This window comes from Azolla caroliniana, unplaced genomic scaffold, assembly GCF_043228905.1.
Source record: "Azolla caroliniana isolate FFs.n. ecotype wild unplaced genomic scaffold, voAzoCaro1.0.p SCAF_9, whole genome shotgun sequence".
Lineage (NCBI taxonomy): Eukaryota > Viridiplantae > Streptophyta > Polypodiopsida > Salviniales > Salviniaceae > Azolla > Azolla caroliniana.
The window spans coordinates 6,269,146-6,292,869 of NW_028230444.1; the positions used below are offsets into that span (position 1 = coordinate 6,269,146).

General features: G+C 38.3%; 1 protein-coding gene across 1 annotated transcript; it reads right to left on the minus strand.

The window, feature by feature from the left end:
- Positions 1-1,763: 1,763 nt before the first annotated feature.
- Positions 1,764-23,461, minus strand: LOC147860032 (Ubiquitin system component Cue protein). The gene is made up of 6 exons (XM_087324223.1): positions 23,367-23,461; positions 15,649-15,756; positions 8,121-8,177; positions 4,519-4,607; positions 4,037-4,440; positions 1,764-3,807 (listed from the first exon to the last, which is right to left on the minus strand). The coding sequence occupies exons 1-6, from the start codon at positions 23,454-23,456 to the stop codon at positions 2,372-2,374; spliced, it is 2,184 nt and encodes a 727-aa protein (XP_087180349.1). The 5' UTR covers positions 23,457-23,461; the 3' UTR covers positions 1,764-2,371.
- Between the last annotated feature and the right edge of the window lie 263 nt (positions 23,462-23,724).

A 23,724-nucleotide genomic window follows, 5' to 3' on the forward strand; every position in this document is an offset into this window, starting at 1 on the left:
ATTCCAACTCCCGCAGCTCAAAAGCACTGGAGTAAGTGGTGTGTTTCAAACAATAATTTGAAGGCTTATTAGAAATGGATTTGGTCCTTTAAGGGACCAACAAAATACATTCTCTTCAAATGGCTTTTACTACATGCAGCACTACCAGTAGGTTAGTCATTGAACGGAAATGTGGCAGCCGTTTTAGACAATGTAGTTATTGCGGTGACTTGTTGGAAACTACCAAGCATGGTCTTTGGTCATGTTCACTAGCCCGGCAGGTATAGAATAAAGTTCTTTCTTTATTCCTGACAATTAATGCAGGTTGCCTCTTCTCGTTGGGATCAACGGTATGGGGGGTTCTCCATTCCAGTCTCTTATTGTATGAGGCAAATGATGCTCTAGAGGCTAAGACAATCATCAACATGCATCTAATATCTTTGTCCCTTTTTCAGAAACCTCGAAAGCAAATGCGTGCAACCCATGTATGGAAAACAGTATCTACAATTACATTATGGACCTTATGGAAGTATCGTTGTAAAAGACGATATGATTCCATAATTCCCCTTCTCTCAGATATATTGCCGGAATTATGGGAGAGCTTATTAGCGGTAATGTGTGGGGAATATGACAATATGTCGGGCTCTTCGGAGGTTGTTCTTAAGAAAAGGAAAAAAATACTGTAGTTATGGAGGAAGTTGCCTCTATTAACAGTCTCCTCTCAAGGACCAATTTGGAAATATCATCACCCTTGGCCCTTGCCCTGATCATCCTTTTTTTATATAACACTCTAATTGTACATTTTGTAGCCTTCCAACGTTTTTTCTTAATACTAATGAAGGAAATCTTTTTGGAGAAAAGAAAAAAAATAAAAATCACCACCAAAATGTTGAATGTCACATGACATACTTGAGACGAGAAAACTAATCAATATTTTTGCTACAAAGAATGTTGCATCCTAGTAGTAAATGTTTCTAGTAGACCAACATATATACCCAAAAGACCAATAAAGCCTTCTCCAATGAAGAAAGGTTGCAATAAGAAACACTCTACCTTTAAAGCTCTAGCTCCTATTATACAATCCTCCTCAAATAACTAATCCAATTCAAGAAAACCTATGATACCATGAAGGTACTTGTAACGCAATAGTGTTGTCTTATGATGCATTACAACCATAATCCAAGGAGGCAACACGGTTGAAGTCAAGGCAAAGGATCCTAAATGTGGAAGATAGCACTATAGTAGTTTCTAGGTCTATGAAATTATTTGTTTCTGCATAAACAACACACAATAAACGCAATTCTCCCAAACAAAGTTCTCAACAATTTACTAAGGATGGGTGGATAACCTACAACTGAAGATTCATAATACCACTTGGACAAAACGAAAAATGTTGTCAATGAGTGGAACGAAATCTTGCTTGTTGACATGAAATTTGTATTGCAATAATAATCACACAATGGAATAACAATGCAATTGATCAATCATGCATAGCAATCACGCCTACTTCCCTAATGATAGAATAAAAATATAAAACATATACCAAGGAACACTATATACTGATCAACTGTTTCTACAAAAGAAAAGGAACAAATAACCATTTTAATGAAAAGCAAAGGAAACAAGAGTATAGGCACTTTCCAGTAACACCTATTCCATATCACATATTGGTTGATTATCAATAATGACTGTAATTTGACATTTAATTATAATGCCTCTAAAATTTGAACACCCACACTGTTATATATAGCTAAAATTATAAAAGAAAATATCAAGTAATAAGCGCAAAAATCAATTTGAAATTCATATTACATATCACATTACAAGTATATATGATATGAATCCTTATTTTTACAAAATTTAATCAATAGGTCATAGATATCATGGAAAACCTACCTAAAGTGCTGATCGCTCCCTTCTATACATGATCTACACATATTTGAGCTTGTTTGTACAAATATTCGATGCTCTCTTTCTCATTTTCCTTTTTATGTTTTTCAAGCTATGCAGAAATTAGTGGGCTATTTTCATTCATGCGCAGTAGTCAGCATGGACATCACCATATAACTCAAAAAACCTTCCCAATGCTAAGTGGGTTATTTTCATTCATGCGCAGTAGTCAACATTGACATCACCATATAATGCCAAAAACCTTCCCAATGCTATGTGAAATACATTGGTGTCTCATTCTTCCCAGCACACATCAAAATACAATGCAATAATCTCGCAAAACTATCCATTCTCATTTATAACGATGATAATCACTGTCTCATTTCAGCAATACATATCAGTGAGGATACATCTTGACTCTTGCTCCTGGGATTGCAATTGAATTATTGCAATAAATTCTGTAAGGTGGTTCACAACTCTGCAGAAAGACGAAAAAAGGTCATTACAACCCTCCGATGCTTGAAAAGTGTTTCTTCATTGCACGATCTTTCCTATGGTGTTGATCATAACCCCTTCTTGGACCACCTCTTCCATGAGTATGAGGTAGACTCCCATGCCCAGATACTGCCCCATGCATTGAATCAGCATCAGTTTGATTAGAAATATTCCTTTTCTGTGTGGATGTGGGTTGATCATTGAATGTGGGAACATTGCCGCCTCTTCCTAGACCATGAATAGTCTCCTCAGCTACCCTTGCAAGGTCTTCCGCTTCCTTGACATTTGCAACTGTCACAGAGCCAGCAACCTTATAGCTGTAGTTCTTCCCATCTTTCACAAAAAATTGACCCTTTGGCTTCTCTCCCCTACCCCTACCCTTACCACTACCCCTACCCACACCCACACCTCTACCTCCACCTCCACCTTCACCTCCGTCCCCTCTTCCTCTTTCCAAAGGTACTTGGGCTTTCTTCATCGACTCCCACGACACACTACTACTATTTCCAGATGTGGAGGTGGCCTTCTGATAATGTCTACTATCCTTGTCTACCCAGTTATTCCTGCCTCCACTAGGATCTTCTAGAGACAATCTTGACTTTAACCTATCACCAAGGGCCTCCGTCTCCTCGATCCCATCCGCAATGTTCGTGTTAAGGTCATCGAAAGAGTCATCATACTCATCATCATATTGGGTTGCATAAGCGACTGTACGGAGAGTATCTTCCACATCGTGAATGTCAAGTAAATCCATTGCATTTGCATCCCCATTCGACTTCCGTATAAAACGCCCTCTCAAGTGTTTTTCATGCTCATTAAATGGTGGTCTTAAAGGAGAATTGATACCACCTTCCTGAACACTTGAGCTACTTGCTGAAATTGAGGAATTCTGCCTCTGTTTTAAACCATTTGCATCATGAAGGCCACCCTTGGAACTCGAAATATCCTTTGAGCTATATAAAAGAGTTTCATCAATCTTCCCTTTGCCTTTATCTTTTGCTGAAATATTGGGAGCTTTTGCATCATGATTCCCACCCTTGGCACTTGAAATATTCTTTGAGCTATTTAAATATGTTTCGTCAATCTTTCCTTTGCCTTTATCTTTTGCTGACATACTGGAAGCAAAAACCTCCGGCTTTTTCTCCAAGGAAATGTCAAGAGATTCAAGACTGGGATGAAGTGTACCTTCTAAGATTCTCTGGATAACTTCTTCTGGATCATCATTGTATGCTTCAAGACATGCGGCAATAAATCCACGGCCATAATCGGGGAGGATGTCCTTGATATGCGTTATCTTTGATTCATATAAAATATCATCTTCAGGAATGTGTGGAGATTTTGAAACGGGGCCATCTGGCAGTGTGATGGAGCCCATAGCAGAAAATGAGTGCCCAATTATTCCCTCAACATAATCATACTGAACACCATCTAAGGTAATCATGCCTGCAAGCACATACACATTGAAATATGGTCAGCATTTCAAAACAAACTTTTCAATGTGAAAACATGTATACATTTTCTATTTATTTTAATTGTGACTATAGTATTGGAAACTATAATTATTTTACTATTCCAACAAGCTGATGCCCGTGGAAAAGCAAGAATAAAGTTTCCGTGGAAATTTTGAAAGGAGATCATATATGAGAATACAGGTAGAAACGAGCAATGTCACCTCTCTTGCGAATGTTGTTCACTCTATCCAAAAGTTTATACTTCTTTTCAATATTTCTTAATAGGGCTCCATTGTTCACAAAATCTTCCATCAGAGGGAAATCATCAGGTCCTTCGACCATCGAAGATAAAGCTTGCAGAAATTCCTCGCCTCTTGCCAATGGATTATACAAGCCATTCTGTGAAATTCCCGTACCATTCCCAAGTACCGCATCAATATCACTGAGATAAGAAATACAGAATATCCTCCAAACAATCTCGATGGTTTTAAACCTAAGCCTCCTTAAATGGCTCATCTGAATTTCTGCTATGCTTCCTCCCAAGTGAGAAAGAGCTTTTCGCACAGTTGGTAACAAAGTATCATGCATTGCAGCAAATATCCTCAAAATCTCAAATTTTTCATTGCTAAAACAACCAAAAATAATTAATCAGGTAACTGATGGACAAATGAATAAAAAGATGAATAAAAAAAAGATTCAATACCTCTGATGAACCAATATTTTGGCACTATCTGGGTATACGTCCACGAGTGCATGGATAGAAATCAATACATTGATTGCAAAGGTCAACATCTGTACCAATCATTCATACATCACAACCTTCCACAACAATAAATAACTTAAGATCTCTCAGCCTACCTCCTCTCCTTTTATAATAATGGGCTTACCGTAGACTACCAACATAAGTTCATGGGTTCAAATCCCTACTTTCACACATCTTTGCGAGATTATATCAATTCCAAACAAGCACATGTAGCCACATCAGTATATCAAACTAACAGCCCCAAGGCCTCCAAATAGCCATCTCAAATATGGCATAATTCTCTCTCTCTCGCTCTCTTTGTAGAAAGCATTTTCTTATAAAGTGTCTCCATGTCAAGAAACAAACACCATACAAAATCATTGAGATGGAATCACATCCTATTGAGATCATGGCTATAGAAAGGGTTATTGAATACATGCTTAAGGTTCAAAAAAGTCCCTCACATTACCTTCCTAGAATTGCATGGGAAACAAGCAAAAAGATACAAATGGCACTTAAAAACAAAAACAATTGTTCCAGCCGGATGCAAGATATGGAAAAATGGTTTGGAAGATAGGTTGCAACACGCTCACTTCATGATACATCACTAAAATTATCTATGAATGAGGCCCTTTTGCAACGCCAATGTATCATAACATGGAAAAAATGTGGAGGCTCCTGCTTCACATTACACTACATATGTTGCACCTAACTACAAAAACCATATTCTTCGCCAAACAGGGAAATTGCACACATCAATACATGTTAGTCCCCATCCCGTTGTCTGCAATCCGAACCATTGCTCCCATGCGTCTTAGATCACGCTCACTATGATGTGAGACAGGTCATTGGAATACAAGTGATGAGAGTAACTGATTATATACATTGTGCCCTAAACAAGTTCGAGAGTATGAGTATCACACTTTGATACAAACCTCTACCTTTGATCACATTCAACGTGCTTTTCACACATCTTTGACCAAACCTAATCCTTGCACGAATTTCTCTCACAATCACAGTGTGCACTCTCAATTGCAACATCCATTAGTAAAGTTCTTGACTATCCAGAATCGCAACTTATTTTCTTGAAAATGTTATATTTTTTGTCTCATAGGTCATATTTGGCCATTATCTCCCACCATCACAGGTGCTTCCCTCACTTTAGAGACCTCTCCATATTCTGGGTTGACGTATGCTAGAGATCTTTCGAAGACAAAAAGTACAATATATCTGACCTGCAACTCTTACATGCATAGATGACAAGATTCTTTAGTCACATCTTTTTTCCATTTCATTTTCTTTTTCTACCTACTTAACGTTTATTTTGGTTTCCTGTTCTCAAAGATGAGACAACATTTTAAGATGTAATTTCTTGTTTGGCTTATAGGCCATATTAGGCCTTTTAAAAGACATTAATATATCTTTCTTTCTTCTTCTTTCTCCACTTACAAGAACCATGTACCAAAGTACAGTTATTCAACGCCATGGACCCTGCCTTGTATACAGTGCATCCACATCTACATGTGGACAAACAGTGTCTCCACTAGTCATGATGTTGTATTGTAACAGATGATATATGGCAAAGAATCATCCCACACGAGATCATCTGTGCTGAATTGGCCGCAACCCCCCTGATGGTAGAATCATTATTCCAGACAGCGAATGTCATCAACCGGATTTAAACGTTGCCACCTCAGAGAATAACACATTAGACGTTCAAAGTATCGGAGAAAATGGCACCAACAGAACACACCTCACAGTTCATGAAGTGGTTCAACAACCATGGCCTCGACATCGAAAACTTGCCACTCTTCCCATATTGTACCCCTCTCCAAAATTATGAAAGAAACAAGGTATTGTTGCAAGATCTATGGCAGCTCTATACCAAAAAAAACTTCCCCCACACAGGAGCCAGTTCCCCCAGAGATGAACTTCTCTGAGGATGGATTCATATAAAGACAGAGATACATGGATGTCTACATACCCCATATTGCTCGCAAAGCAATATGCCAACTCCGAGTTTCCTCCCACCAACTAGAGATTGAAGCAGTGTGAGCACTTCACACACCTAGACCAGAAAGCTTCTGCAAATTATTTGTAGGAGAGATCAAAAGCAAGGAACATTTTGTGTGTAGGTTCCTTGCTTTCAACCACATCAGCAAGAAGCATGTGGCCTCCATCACCATTTGATAAATTATGGAGAAGGCTGACACCATAGTTTGGCCAAATCTTGCTCAAGCTTCAAAAGCTTATCAATCCTTATAGAATGTGGGATGCAACGACAATCGCACATCATTGATTTCTTCCATAGCTCCTTACCTTCACTAACATGAAGAGGAGTAACAAGAGAGAGTGCAAATTAATACCCATGACGATGAAGAATGTGAGTCCTAGGATACATATAAGGCACATGGGCCATACATTCACCAGATCATTGCTCACCTTGTTCAATCTGCAGGACACAAACCCAGATGTGCTTATTGAACTTCTTCATAGCCTTGTTTCATAGCACCAACGAACCTTGGATACAAAGTTCAGTCACTAAAACTCTTATACACACTAGTTATGCACGTCATGATTGTAAACCATCTCCAAAAATCATCCTGAGGCATTATTCCAATCAGTGACTGTTATCCAACAGCTTTGCGGCCTCCCTAAATAAAAGTTGAGACCTGGTTGGCACTTTTTTAGTTACATTTATTCTGGTTTTTTGTTCTCAAAGCCAGACAACAAATTAAAATGTAATCTCTCGTTTGGTGTTCTAAACCATTTTGGCCTGTTAAAGGAAGTTAATCTCTAGATCGGTTTATTGGAATCATAGGCCATTTTGGCCTCCTCTTTCCTCCGCCCTCTTTGTCTGTGTTATACAGACCTAAATCAGATAAAACAACCTCTGCACTCACGAGTAAAACTATATCATATGTACCCTTAAAGAAAATTGCAGACATCTTGAGATTTTTTCTAAATAGTTAAAATAAGATCAAATTCTTTCAAAATGGTATCAAATCTAGTTAAAATAGTGCCTAGACTGAAAAAGACAATGCCAAATCTAGCTGGAAAATAATACCTCAACTCCTAAAATGCAGTTCTAGAGTTTTATGTCCCAGATCAATCTTTCTCAGGTTTTCCACATATATTTTTGTTTAAATGAGTCGGCCATCAGTTTCAGCTTGCAGTTGTTATGCTCAGAGCACTCCTAAATTTGTTCAGTTTTCTACATGTTTACTTGATTCAAAGTGAGCACACCCTCTTCTTCCATATTTGCAACACAAAAACTCCCGACATAACTAATTACTTTATTCCAAATATTACAGTGATATTATCACAGTACACCTTCAATTTTGTCATTCCATGTGTGAGTTAAGGAGGCTAGAAGGCTACTTTATAGCTATTTTGTCATTGAAAAGCAAGAGAAAAGCAAAGAGACATGTGTCCGGTAGGATCAGATGAATTTACCTCAAGAAAGGCAGTTGATTATAAGTAATTCTCAGTAAAATATGTCATTTCCACTTTACAAATTTTCAAAAAGAAAACCTTCAAATTCAAGGCTTATATCAAATTACCTCAATCAGTTCATCCTGGACCTTCAGTATCATAGATTTGGATGTTTGCTCGCCCACCTGAAATGTAGATTGAAAACAATAAGTGATATATCTCTTGTTGACATCACTACCAAACTTCTATGACTGGAGTTTAATGGTTTCATGGCTGATTAAAAAAATACACATCTAATTTCAAGATATCATGTATTTCATTATTTGGATTTAGTAAATAACTCAAAACAGCTTTCAAATCATTGTTCTACTGATTGTTTTGATGTACATGAGTGTCGATTTTGAGTACTTTTGCATTGGGAGGCCCTAAATCATTAGATACATACCAGTCATTGATCAGGATAGCCTCTATCACTGTGGGGCTGCGCCAATCTTAGCCTGGATTATATCATCGGGCACTGATGCTTTGCTCCTTATTAAGCAAGCAATAATCTAGACTACAAGCCTCTTCGAATCTCCCCAGTTATGTGACCTTTGGAGGCTTTGCCCCAAATTTCCACCCCATACAAAAACAAGATACATTAAAGTTCTAAACGGGCCAAAACAGCCTATGAGACCAAAGAAAGAAAGATATATTAACATCTTCTAAGAAGCCAAAATGGCCTAATCTTCATCCGGTGGGGTAATATCAACAGTTCTGAATTTTCACTTTGATTCCTGGTGCTTTTCTTTTTCACCATAGAGCACCACTCTCCAAGTTATTACTTAATGGAAGATTCAAATATGAATTTCCATCTGTACTCATATTTCACAAACTATCATAAAGATAAGCCTGAGATATTGATTCAAATATGTTGGGACACGATACTGATCCTTTGCTTCCAAGAACGGATGATCCTGAACAAAGTGGAAAAGAATAGAGTGACCCGAACTGATATTATTAACTTGAAAAGCAAGATAACATGGATCAGCCCCAAAATACCACTTGGTACAAAGGTGGCCCACTATAAGACACACTTCTTACATACATCGGAGGATGGATTTGTCATCAGGCCACCTTATATGGACATACATCTATCCTATGCGCTACGTAGTGTGATAGGGCAGCTGCGAACTTCATCACATCAGCTACAAATTGAGGTAGGCAGATATACACAACTACCTCTAGAAGAAAGAAAGAAAGAAAGAAAGATATATTAATGTCTTTTAAGAGGCCAAAATTGCCTATAAGACCAAATAAGAGATTACATCTTAAGTGGAATCTGCCAATTGTGTCATCAAGGAGTGGAATCTGAAGAACACTATGTTTATCATTGTAGTGTCTTTTATGAAATCAGAGGGAGATACCATTGCCTCTTTAAACAAGGCTTTGGCCCACTACGCAAGGTAATGGAATATGAGGACCAACGATGCCTAGGACTTTGCTTCCTAGAGCTCAAGAGACATCGGGAAAAGTTGTTGAAGAATACAGCCACACAAGCTCATCCACAAAGAACAATCACAACTTTCTTTAGCCCCATCACTCCTAATGCTAGAAGTCAACCCCGGGATACACAAATGGGCTCCCGACCAGGACATAACAAAGGGGTTACAATTGATTGGGCAATGGCAATTTGCCGTGCACGTAGGCCTTGGCCCCATAGACCACGACCTCGACACCCTTGTCATCGACAGATAAAAGCCATTATCTCCCGCCATCGTAGGTGTTTCCCTCGCTTCGGAGACATTTCCATTCTGGATCGACCTATGCTAGAGACCTTTCGAAGACAAAAGCTACAATATACCTAACTTGAGGATCTCACATGTGCCAAAAACCAAATTCCCTCATTAATTTTCATTTCATGTTATTTACTTTTATATTTACTGTGTAATATTTATTTTATTTTGATTTGTTCTCAAAGACAAGACAACACTTAAGATGTAATCTCTTATTTGGTCTTATAGGCCATTTTGGCCTCTTAAAAGACGTTAATATATCTTTCTTTCTTCCAACTCCTTCGATAATGCAACATGTTCATTAAGATGGTAAACCAGACTTCATTTGGTTACTCCCCAGAATGCTGAGACTAATTCATTTGGTTACCCTCTGAATAGGCTCCAGTTATCAAAGATATTGTCTTTCCAAAAGATCAATGAGATCTTAAATTCATTCAAACCTTTTGAGAATTCGTTGAAATTGATAATATGGAATGGACATATAGATTCCTTCCAAGTATATCGATCTAGCATTGTTCTATACAGATAAGTTAGAGTGTTTTCGAAGCTTTGGTGTATCTCAAAATGTGGAGTAGCATTGTTCTATACAGATATAGATTCTTTCCAAGTATATCGATCTAGCATTGTTCTATACAGATAAGTTGAAGTGTTTTCGAAGCTTTGGTGTATCTCAAAATGTGGAGTAGCCATGCAAGACGCCATGCGCTTAGCCCATGCAGCCACTCATGTGGCCGCCATGTGTGACAATTAGGTGCCATGTGAGCATGTGTAATAACCCTTTTGGGCCTAATACGTAAGCGGAGTGTCTGCTCACCAAAAAGGGCAGAGTAGATTTCCCTTCCTTCTTGCTTCGTGTGTATACTACATATTGGTGGAGATGACATACTCTTCTCCCACACCTAATGCAACCCCTCAGCCTCATCGCACCCATGCATCATCTAATACACACCTGGGGGCCACCCTCTACAGTAAGACAAGCAAGGCCATTGGCAGACCATCTCCTTTATTGGCTGTGCCCTAACAGCAGCCAAGCAAAACTACTCGACGACCGAAAATGAACTATTGGCGGTGGTATGGTCATTCCAGAAGCTACACCCATACCTCCTCAGGATGATAGTCCAAGTTGAGACAGATCATCAACCCCTCATCGGACTACCTCAAGAACCACCCCCCTGGTCGTTTGTTGAGGTGGGCCCTTGCCGTCCATGAGTACAATTTTGTGCTCATTTACAGGAAGGGCACTAACAATGTATTGGTGGATAGCCTCTCTCGCACCGAGCATCAAGCCATCCAATTCCTCCCCATTTCGCCGATCTTCCCCATGATCCAGCCCAACTCATGCAAGCCCAACAAATAGATGAAGGGATCTGCAACATCATACACACCATTCAAGTGGGTCAGCATCTACCTGGCCATGACAAATTCATAATCATTAACCACGTCCTCTACTTCGCAACAAGAGATCAAGCCCCACAGTGTCTACATACCCACCTCCTGCGTCCTTTTCCTACATAGGCACAAGGTAATAGGTACATATTGGTGATAACAGAATACCTCACTAGGTGGTGCGAAGCTATTCCTCTTCCAGACACCACAGCCAATAAATTGGCCCGAGCTCTCTCAGACAAATTAATCTTCCCCCACGGATGTCCACTACAGCTTCTATCTGACCAAGGTCCCCAGTTCAGGGGCGAAGTCATGTGCACGCTCACCCAGAGCCTATGGATCAAGCAGCTGTTCACATCCCCCAATCAACCACAAACGAATGGCCTGACCAAGCACATGAACAAGACGATCAAGCGGATCATCTCTGCCTATGTGGATCCTGTCCATCAGGATTGGGATCAGAACCTACTTTTTGCAATCCATGCATACAACACATCCGTGCAAGCATCAACCCAGATCAGCCCTTTCCGCACGCTATATGTTTGAGATCCTCGACTGCCTCTGGACCCCCAATCGGTACTGGTGAACCCCCAGCACGCAGCTGCAACAGAATGGCGGCTCTACTTGCAATACCACTAGCCCACTACTACAACACGCCCTGCAGTATAATTTGGCAGTCACACAGCAAAGGCAAAAGCAGGCATACGACAACCACCCATTCCACCCACCTTCCGTCCTATATTTCCCTTCCTTCTTACTTCTAATATACTCTTTGAATAAGCCCCATTTTTCAAAGATGGGTATGGATTTTCCAAACCCTAAACTACCTAAGTTCTAACAATGTTGATGAGCCTATGGAATTTTTTCTCAACAATCAACAACCTAGACTCAAAGATTAAACCATTTTTATCTTGGAGAATCCTTCTTTTCAGGAAGGATATTTGAGCAACCTGAGTGTTAATTCCATGTCATTTCGATAAGCAATTAAGCTTCAAAAGACCTATCAAATTCAACTTGAGTGTAATAATAAATCATATCTACCAAAGATTTTTGGCGAGTGCCTTCTCAAATAATCGCTTTGTAAAGAAGTAAAACATTGAGATGTTATTAATGCTAGTGCCAAAACTACCCAATAGTTTGCTTCTTTTCACATCAACAATGTGCTCACATGTTTACCATCCTCGGGTGGAGGAAGTGTGGTTGATTACGCATTAATGTCGTCCTGTAATCTATCATTGGTGAATGTGTTTAAAGTTGGTTCTCTATCTCCGAACTCAAACCACAAGCCATTGTACATAGAGCTTGCAATTCCACATTTCACCAATAGATGCCATGGAGAGAAAGACGAAAAGAGATGTATGCAAATGAAGTGGAGAACCATTTGTTAAATGTTTCTCTAAGCAACAATGTTAAAGAATATTGGCAACATTTGAAGGATATCATCCTTAAGGTTGGATATCAATACTTTAAGAGGCATGTGGGTGGGCATAAGATGCGTAGTTTTCCATGTAATTCTTGGTTCGACGATGAATGTAAGATGTATCTCAAATGGTTTAAGTCCATAGACGGGGAAAATGAAAAGATTGTTACATGGCACCTATAAAAGAAAGTAGTGAGGCAAAAGAAAAGAAGATATTTCCAAATGCAAGAGATAAAAAAGAAAAACTTGTTTAAGCTCAAACCAAAATTAGCATGGGGACAACTTAAGGGTAAGAAAGAAGATGTGAAACGTCACTTTACAAATGAAGAGATGTTAGACTATGTACAAAGGCTATATATGCATGAAGGTGTGGCCCTTATGGTTGAGAAAATTGAAACACCATGCATTACATGTATTGATATTGATGATGTCAATAAGAGAATAAAGACGATGGCAAGTGGGAAAGCAGCAGATGCAACCTACGTCTCAAGTGAGCTTTTAAAATGGACAATGCCACATACTCATCATTGGATAATGACAATTATAGAGCGAGCTATAAAACAAGGATTTCCAAATGATTGGCTTATGGATTGGATTAAACAAATATTTAACGCCGGAGATAAGAATCAAGTATCAAATTATCGTACAATAATGGTGCGCTAACTATTGCTAAATTATATAGCACTATTATGGAGCAAAAGATAAGCACATGGGCTGAAAGTACATGCAAAAGAGCACTTGGGCAAGCAGGATTTAGACCAAAACACTCCACTATAGATCATTTGGTAACATTGAGAGTAATCATGGAAGAGAGACGACTACAAGGAAAAACACTTTATTGTTGTTTTGTTGATTTCAAGAAAGTTTTTGATACCGTATCACGAAGTGAGCTTTGGAATAGAATGGTAGAGATTGGCATGCCATTAGAGTACCGAGTTGCTATTGCACGCCTATATGAACAAGTTAAATGCCAACTACAAATGGATAGTGAATTCTCAAAGCACTTTTTAAGTAACATGGGGGTCAAGCAAGGATGTCCACTATCACCAACACTCTTTGACTTATGTATTGATAAATTAGAAGAAGTGGTGAATAAGGTTGCAAGAGAAGAAGGATTGAATGCCCCCAAATTGATGCAACATGTTATCTTATTTCTTCTATATGCAGATGATCTGGTACTCTCCTCATATGATGTTGATAGTATGCAACATTTACTTGGGGTATTAGAAGAATTTTGCCATAGTAGTGGACTAGCAGTGAATGTGCAGAAAACAAAAATGATGGTAGAGCAAACCATCCAACCTCATCATTACCCTATGCTCAGATATAGAGGGGAAAATATACAATTTGTTTGAAACTTTAAATGTCTTGGTATTGATGTACCCGCCAAAAATAAATGGAGTGCATGCTTTGATTCCAAGCTCCAAGCCGGTTGAAAATTGTATTACCTTTTGGAGAACCCATGCAACCAAAGTGATACTTGTGGATGGGAAGTAAAACTAATGTTGTTCAATGCCATGGTAACTCAAGTATTGCTTTATGGAGTAGAAGTATGGGGTGGCACCATCTCTCTTAATGCATGGAATGAGATTGAGAAAATTCAAAAGATGTTTTTAAGGAGGCAATTAGGAATTAAATGCACTACCTCTTACTAGGTTATGCTCTTGGAAACATGTGTTCAACCCATAGAGTTATTGGCACTCCAAAGAGTATATAAATACATTACAAAAGTCAAGAATATGCCGAATCATCGATTACCACATCTTGCTTGGAATGTTGGATGTAAGCTACAAAAGAATCATAAAAGTAAGATTCTCTCATCCGGTTAGGTTATTGACATAAGGAAATGGTTTAGAAGATGGGGTGTGGATGATCTTTTAGAGCTTTCAGGCAATGCTATGCATTATGTAATGATTGAGGAAAGGTTGGTGGAATCATTAAGGATGAAGTGGGAAGATGCTAAGAGGACAAAGCTAGAATACTACATTGCAAATGTCAACCCTAAATGTTGGTCTCAATATAAAGCAAGAATGCCTATTGATCATATCGAACCTTATCTCATTAACAATATGAGTAGTAATGCTCGTAGAGCCCTTACACTACTTCGCACTCGATCTCACAAGTTAGGTATTGAAGTTGCATCATGGTATTAAAATGTAACGAACTTGAATACATGCAAAGTATGCAATGAAGGCATGCTAGAGGATGAATGTCACTTGCTCTTCACATGCTCGACATATAGTGCAATTCGTTCAAGATATGCCAAAATACTAAGAGGGAGTGATAACTCAAGTGTCATACTTAAGACACCACCAAGAAGGTCTCAATATAAAGCAAGAATGTCTATTGATCGTATCCCACCTTATCTCATTAACAATATGAGTAGTAATGCTCATAGAGCCCTTACACTACCTCGCACTCGATCTCAAAAGTTAGGTATTGAAGTTGCATCATGGTATTAAAATGTAACGAACTTGAAGACATGCAAAGTATGCAATGAAGGCATGGTAGAGGATGAATGTCACTTGCTCTTCACATGCTCGACATATAGTGCAATTCGTTCAAGATATGCCGACATACTAAGCAGGAGTGATAACTTAAGTGCCATACTTAAGACACCACCAAGAAGGTTGAGCTCATATGTGTATGCTTTATTCACATAGAGACTTTTTGCTCCAATGTATGAATACCCCTTCTTCAGAAGGAGACACATATCAAGAACACATGTATACTATGGTCCCATAGGTCAAAATTGGCCTCTTTATGGACGATAAAAATTCTAATTCTAATTCTAACAAGAAATTTTGATTAATTATCAACATTTCTTTTTTCAAGGAATTTTCTATAACAGAACTCGTGTTATTGATCTTTTCACTAATCATGTCTTAATACATTGTCTTTCATCCATTTGCATCTCCAATTAAATCATAGAAATATCTCCACAAGACGAAATATGCTCTCAAATAAAATTGCTTCAACCTATAGGATTGACTAAAAAAATTAAGCTTGAGTATTGCCATATCTAAAGACCTGATATTGATACATTAAAATAGGAAAAATGAAATTCAGCAATACCATAGATAAGCATAGTTGGTAAATGGCATGCATTGTCGTGGAGAGTGAAGCTACAACATTTGCCAGATCATTATGCAGTTGTTTGATGGAGCTTAAAGCATTATGTACCTGCAAAATTTTGATTCATAAGACCGTCAAGATAAATAGTCATACAATATGAACAAAGGTAAGGAATTTGCATTAATGAATATTAAAATATAATGGCAAAGTCTTCAGCCTAGTAGGATGAGGATAAGGTAAACCAGAGTTTCGACTCCAAACCAAAGGTATGGTACTCTGGTGAAAACTAAACCATAGGTTACATTGTAAATAACAGAAACAAAAATCCTGACCAAGATCCTCAACCTTTTATACTACTCTCTAATGGGATATGAGTGGTACTCTCGACCTTTTTTCATATAACTGGAATATGAGCGGTACTCCATTTACACTAGAAGCAGTGATGGGGTCTTAGAAATGTATGTAACCAATAGTTTTAACCTCTTGAACTTAGAAAGTGTTGAAAAGTTTAAAATAATACACAAGAATTCATAGAAGGCTTCTGAAACATTGTCTCCCTAAAAATGTTCTAAAATAGCACAAATATCTTGGTAGTTCATTCATTGGATGCAGTGTTTATATTTAGGCATACAACATGGTAGCAATCAAAGTTCGTATAATATTTCCTCCATAAGAATGAAAGAAAGAAAGATATATCAATGTCTTCTAAGAGGTGAAAATGGCCTATAAGACCAAACAAGGGATTACATCTAACGTGTTGTCTCGTCTTTGAGAACGACAAACCAAAATAGAATAAATATTTCTAAGTAAATATAAAAGTAAATAAGATAAAAGCAAACTAAAGAATCTAGTTTTCGGCACCTGTAAGATTCTCAAGTTAGATATATTATAATTGATGTCTTCGAAATATCTCTAGCATAGGTCGATCTAGAATGGGCAAGTCTCCGAAGTGAGGGAAGCGCTTGCAATGGCAGGAGATAATGGCCTTTATCCGTCGATGACAATGGTGTTAAGGTCGTGGTTCGTGGGGAAGGGGCTTACGTGCTCGACAAATTGCTATTGCACGATTTATTGTAACCCCTTTGTTATGTCCTGGTTAGGAGCCCATTTGTGTATCCCTTGATTGACTTGTACCGTTAGTAGAAGTGATAGGGCTAAAGAAAGTTGCGATTCTTCTTTGTGGATGAGCTTCTATAGCTGCACTATTGTCCTTCAACAACTTGTCCCTATGTCTCTTGAGTTCTATCAAGAAACGTCTTAGGCACTGTTGGTCCTCATATTCCATTACCTTGGATAGTGGGCCAAAGCCTTGTTTGAATAGGCAATGGTATCTCCTTCTTATTTCATAAAAGACACTACAGTGACAAACATAGTGTTCTTTGGATTCCACTCCTTGATGACACAATTTTTTAATTCTTTTTTCTAGAGGTATTCGTGTATATCTACCTACCTCAATCTCTAAGCCATGTGATGAAGTTCATAGCTGCCCTATCACACTATGCAACGCATAGGATAGATGTATGTCCATATAAGGCGGCTGATGATGAATCCATCTTCTAATCTGTGTAAAAAGTATGTATTTTAGTGGACCATCTTCATACCAAGTGATATTTTGGGGCTGATCCATGTTATCTTGTTTTTTTTCCAAGCTAATGATATCAATTCGGATCACTCTATTCTCTTCCAATTTGATCATGTTTAGATCGAGACAATCCAAGCTATAATGGAATAGGGGTAGTGCATCTATGCTTATGCCATGTGACTCAAACCATTGCTGCATTTCCGCATACCAAACATAAATGTCTCCATTTTCAGCCAGTTGATAAAACCCAGTTCCCACGTTAATACTCCTTTGAAGCATTTGTAGCTGAAATGTATTCAACTTCAGTAGTACTCAATGCTACAATCTTTTGCAATTTGGAGCACCAAGACATTGCTCCACCAGCAACTATAAATATATACCTGCTAGTAGACTTGTGTGTATCCAGGTCACCTGCCATATCTGCATCACAATATCCTTGCAAACTTAATGCACCCTTCCCATAGCATAAACATTTTCTCTGTGTACCTTTAAGGTACCTGAAAACACACTTGACAGCCTCCCAATGTGCTTTGCAAAGATTAGACATATAGTGACTAACAACTCCCACTGCATAAGCAATATCTGGACGAGTAGCTACCATAGCATACATTAGAGAACCACATGTTGATGCATAAGGAATTCCCTTTATAGCATTGACTTCCATCTCATCCTTTGGACAATGAGCCTTGCTAAGTTTAAGATATGAAGGCAAAGGAACTCCAAGGGACTTTGCTTCTGCCATATTAAATCTGTTGAGCACTTTTTCAATGTAATTTTCTTGTAACAAAAACAACAATTTGTCCTTTTTGTTTCTATTGATTCTCATGCCCAAAATATGCTCTACATTTCCCAAATTTTTCATAGAGAAGACCGATTTCAGTTGCTCTTTTAGAGCATCAAGACTAGTATTTCTTTTCCCAGCTAGCAACATATCATCCACATATAGAACAAGTATGATGGGACTGTCATTGATATCCTTTCTTGTGTATAAACAATGATCTACATAGCTACGATCAAAACCTTGAGCATAAAAGTATCAAACTTCTTATACCACTGTGGTGGTGCTTGTTTTAGGCCATACAGGCTACGTTTTAGTTTGCAACCAAATGCTCCTTGTTAGGGACTACAAAACACTTAGGTTGTTTCATGTAGATCTCTTCATCAATATCACCGTGCAAAAAAGTGGTCTTTACATCCATTTGGTACAACTCCAGATTAAGCATTGAAGTGAGAGCAAATAGCACATCTTCACAACAGGAGAGAGGACCTCTTGGAAGTCAATGCCTTCCTTATGTGCATAACCCTTGGAAACTAATCTTGCCTTGTATTTTGGTTTCCCTTCAATTTTCTTTACTTTATAAACCCACTTAATCAAAAGAGCTTTCCTTCCTTCACGTAAGGACACAAGATCCCAAGTATCATTTGCATACAAAGATTTTATTTCTTCTTGCATTACTAGCTCCCACGTACTGCTAAGTTCACATGACATTGCCTCTTTATAAGTAAGAGGTTCACCTTCATCTAACAACATGACATAATGCAAATAGGGGTCATATCTATATACCTGCCTCCTTAAACGATTAGACCTACGTACCCAATGATCAGTATTTTCTGGGATTGGTTCTAAATCTGGAGGAAAATCAGTTTCAGCACATTCTGGCTGTTGTAAACCATGTCTAGCATGTTGTGCAAAACCTATATTTTGTTGTTCAGTACCTTCATCTCATTGTCCAACACCTTCATGAGCATCTCTTTGCTGTCCAACTTCTCCTGGCTCAAGGATAACCGGTCGATCATCATATTCAACCTTTGGTATAGCATCATGAGGTTTATTTTCAGATTTTGTAGATGGTTGTAATTGCTGAAAGTTTCCAATAGAGGAACAAGCATTTTTCAGCAATTTTTCTTCATTAAAAACAACTTCCCGGCTGCATACAATTTTTCTAGACTGAGTTAACCAAATCCTATAGCCCATTTCACCTTCATCACCATAGCCCATAAAAATGCCCATGGTGGACTTAGCATCAAGCTTGTTTCTCAGCTCACTTCTAATGTGTACAAATGCATCACAACCAAAAATTCGTAAATGGTCATATGAGGCTGGTTTGCCAGACCAAACCTCCTCGGGGATTCCATTCTTTAAGGACTTGTTGGGAGAACAATTACATATATGAACCGTGGTTTTTAATGCTTCTCCCCAAAATTCATGAGGGAGATTAGCTGTGGACAGCATGCATCGTATTCACTCACACAAAATGTCCTATTATACCTTTCTCCACCCCATTTGACGAAGGGTTATATGGAGCTGTAAGCTCTCTTTTAATACCATGTAAGTCACAAAAAGACTTAAATTCTGCAGATGTAAACTCACCCCCATTATCTGTTCTAAGACATTTCAGTTTTGTCCCTTTTTGGGTAGTCACAAATGCATGAAAAGATTTAAATGCATCAAAAGCATCACCTTTTTTTTTCATCAAGTACACCCAAATCTTCCTAGAATAATCATCAATAAAGGAAATAAAATATACAGCACAGCCCAAAGATTTTACAAGCATGCTACATACATACATCAGAATGCACCAAATCTAGCACATTTGGTTTACGAGAGACACCAGAATAATAAGAATTTCTCACTTGTTTGCCAAATAGACAATCATTACAAAAAACCAGCTTTGATCCTTTAACTTTAAGTCTTTGGCACATATGTCCTAACCTCTTATGCCAAAGCTCTAAACGAGAGTCAAATTCAGCAATAGCAAGAAACCTTCCAAGTAAAGCTTTACATTGCATACAGTAGAGAGTGCCCTTTTTGCAACCTTTCACAATAACCATAGATCCTTTCTTAAGTTTCCACAATCCACCACCAAATAATGTGGTGTAACCATGCAAATCCATCTGTCCTACAGAGAGCAAACTTTTCTTAATGCCAAGTACATACCTGACATCTTTGAGCACAAGCTCTTGACCATTATTCAAAGACAAGTGTATGGTGCCAATACCATCAATATTGTAAGCATTATTGTTACCAAGATAAACTTTTCCATAACTACCTGCATCAAATGTGGTAAAGCACTCCAAACATGGAGTAACATGAAAAGAAGCCCCAGAGTCTACTATCCATGTCTGTGTCAATCCATCATCAATTGACAATAAAGCATCAATAACATCTGTTTTGGTGATTTACATGTCTTGAACATGAGCTATAAAGGCATCACCTGTAATACAAAGTACATCACCATCTTCACCAAATAGCTCTTCAATGATAACATTTGAAGCCGTATTAGCTTTCTCTATTGTATTAAACTTATCATCTTTGTTTTTCTTCTCTCCTACATTCTTCTTCTTTTCTAGTTCCATCTTCAAATATCTACAACACTGATAGCATGTGATATCTTGTTGTTTTCCTTTCCCTCTACTCTTACTTCTATTTCTTTCTCCTACATTTGGGTTCTTGTTATCATATCTCCCCCTAATATTGTATGTTGAACCACTACCTTCTCCGTTAGATTTTCTTCTAATCTCTTCATTGAGAATAGAGCCCCGCACACCATCGAAGATCAAGTTGGTGCTATTAGACAGTGAAACAACTAATGTTTCACTATCTAATCGGGTAAAGTCATAAGTAAGAAGATAGCTTCGAGTTTGTCATCGAAAGCTGGTAATCCTAAATCTTGTAGTTGGGAGAGAGTACCTATGAATAACGATAGATGTTCTATTGCACCTTCCGACCCATCAAGCCTCATACTGACATGTTTTCTGATCAAATGCACATGATTCACAGGAGTAGTATTCTCGTAAGTTGTCTTAAGTTTCTCCCATACTTGACGGGCAGTAATCAAGCCCTTTATATCTACAAGAATCTCATCAGAAACAACCATTTTAATATATGTAATGGCTTTCTTATTCAGAGTGTTCCATGCTCTCTAGTTTCTTTTCCACGAGAGCATCTTCACAATCTCTCATAAGGAGGATGCCCAGCATATGCTCTTTCCACAATTCGAAACCTTTTCCATCAAATCTCTTGATTTCAAAGATATTTTTCACTTCACTTGAAGTGGAGGCCATTGCTCCCAAGATTTATGACAGATTTCTTCAGAAATTGAACAGAATACAGATAGGAAAGGGTCTGAAAGAATTGAATGAAAAATTAAGAGTTTTCTGCTGATTCTGAATCTAAAAAAAAAATAGCTAAAGGTAAAGAGAGATGTTTGAGGGAGCAGCTATTGAGGGATGATGTTCAGCAAACAGGACTGTAGTAGAGATGAGAGTAGAGACACACAGATCTTTGGTGTACCCAACCGCCTTAATTGGTACATGAGAAAAAGGTTATTATATTAGTTAACCCTAAAAAAGGTGTGTTCACATTACAAAAGGAGGTGTCCTGTCCAAGTGAGCAATGTGTTCACATGTACGAATAATTACCTAATTTGTTAACTACGGGCCTTTACACCTAACATATCGACAAACCTTTGTCCGTACAAAATAGCTTTAAGGGATTTAGATGTCTTTGAAGTCCCTTTGGAGAGTCAGAAATCAGCAGCATATAATCAGAATATAGTAATATTTGTATAACCAAGAGTCAGCTGAAGAACCCGACAGCTGGTCGGCTGAGGGACGGGTCGATGGGCCATTAGGGCCTATATTCCTATTCTTAGTAATAGGAATATTTTAGGAGTCAATGTCAGTGGCTCATTTATGGGCATTGAAGTACCTGTCAGTACTTCTGTCAATCCTTTTGAGGACTTGTATAAAGAGTGCTCACTAAGCACATTTTGATGTACAGAGTGTTATTATTTTAGAAATATACTTTTGTTTTCTGCTCTCTCTCTCTCTCTACATTCTTTGTGTATTCCTAACTATCTTGTAGAGTTCGATTGAGCCAATTGTGTTTGGTTGTAAGCTTCCGCACGTTATTCTTTACAGTAGAGCTATACCTGCCAGCCATGCTCCCGCACCCTTGAATCTCTCTATGTAATGTGATACCTCGTCTATATAGAGACTGAAGAGAGTGGGTGATAGGGGGCATCCTTCACTCCGATTGTGCTAACCACAGCCTCTGACAAACCCTTGAAAGACCACACTTTTTTTGAGACGGATTCATAGAGTGCATAGATTCCCCACTGCATGTCTATTGGAACACTAAGGTCTTCTAGCCGTTGCATAAGCTGAGCACATGGCACGGTGTCAAAGGCTGTTTTGAAATCCACAAAGCAGCAATAAATCCTCTTATTATGGGCTCTACCCTCCTCGATAAGGGATCGGAGGGTCAATATGTGATCCAAAGTTGTGAACTCCTTCCGAAAACCTACCTATCCAGCTGAACGGCAGCTATTCCGCTCTGCCCATATACTCAATTCGGATTTTAGAATCCAGCTATATAGTTTACCCAAGTAATGGCCAATCATGATTATCCTATAGTTGCTTGGCATCATGGGGTCTCCACTTTGAGGATTGGCACAATGGTAGGCTGAGTCTATCTAGTAGGGAAACCTTCACACATGGCTCTATTAAAGATGTGTGCTAGCAATGGGAGGATGATGTCAAGGGCATAGATAAAGTGCTCACCAACCTATCCATCACAATCCTGGGCCTTCCCAATTTGTAACCGATCAATGGCATTTCTTACATTTTGTGGAGTAAAAAAGGTGGATTCATGTGGGCATGCACGATGTGGGTGGGGAAGAGGAGGTTGCCTAGGGATATCATATAGGACCTTTGCATACCATATAAGGGAAGTTTTAACAAAGAGAACTATATTGGAATTGTGAAGTTCCACAGTATCTATAAAGTGGTTTGACAATTTATTGTACTGCTTAAAATATATGCTGCTTGAACAGAGGCATGGACGAATATGGATCATGTCATATCAATTCGCAAGATCATAGAACAAGACTTCAATCGAACATGGTGAATAGAAACATGAATTATTATGGAATCCACTATTTCACTGCACAATCATACACCAACCTTCCTAACTCCATAGTCCTGATCAGATATCCTTATCTTAACTTTTGCGCTCTCTTTTAATAAGTTACATCAGTACTCAGGAATCTAGATCTACAAGTTCATGCATAGCACCTTGATTTTCAAGAAATATCATAATCTATATATTCTGCAACTTAATGTTGAGATTTACCAGTTGTTGTGTTAAAACTGGATTTTCGTGTCCATATAAAATGCATATATCCAGTAGCTTTGGCAATTTGAAAAATCTCTTTCTATACATGGTATCTGCTGATAGGACCAGAGAAGTAAACACATTAGCAATCATTGAGAATATTCTATAAAATCATCTGTATTAAAACAACACCGTGATCCACTCTATCTTTTTATATTAGAACACAAAGATTTTTCATTTCATCCAAACGAATGAAAATATAAAATAAGGATCCAAATTTCAAATTAGATGGACGAAGCTCGCCTGGATATATTTTGGTTGAGAGGCTATCAATAGTTCCACGTTCAAAAATCAACGACCTAAACAGTATGTATTC

Coding starts and splice junctions, on each gene's coding strand:
- LOC147860032 (XM_087324223.1), bottom strand. CDS start 23,456: ATGTATAGAAAGAGATTTTTCAAATTGCCAAAGCTACTGGATATATGC. Junction 4,441..4,518: donor AAAATATTGGTTCATCAGAG/GTATTGAATCTT, acceptor TGGTTGTTTTAG/CAATGAAAAATTTGAGATTT. Junction 3,808..4,036: donor GAACAACATTCGCAAGAGAG/GTGACATTGCTC, acceptor ATGTGCTTGCAG/GCATGATTACCTTAGATGGT.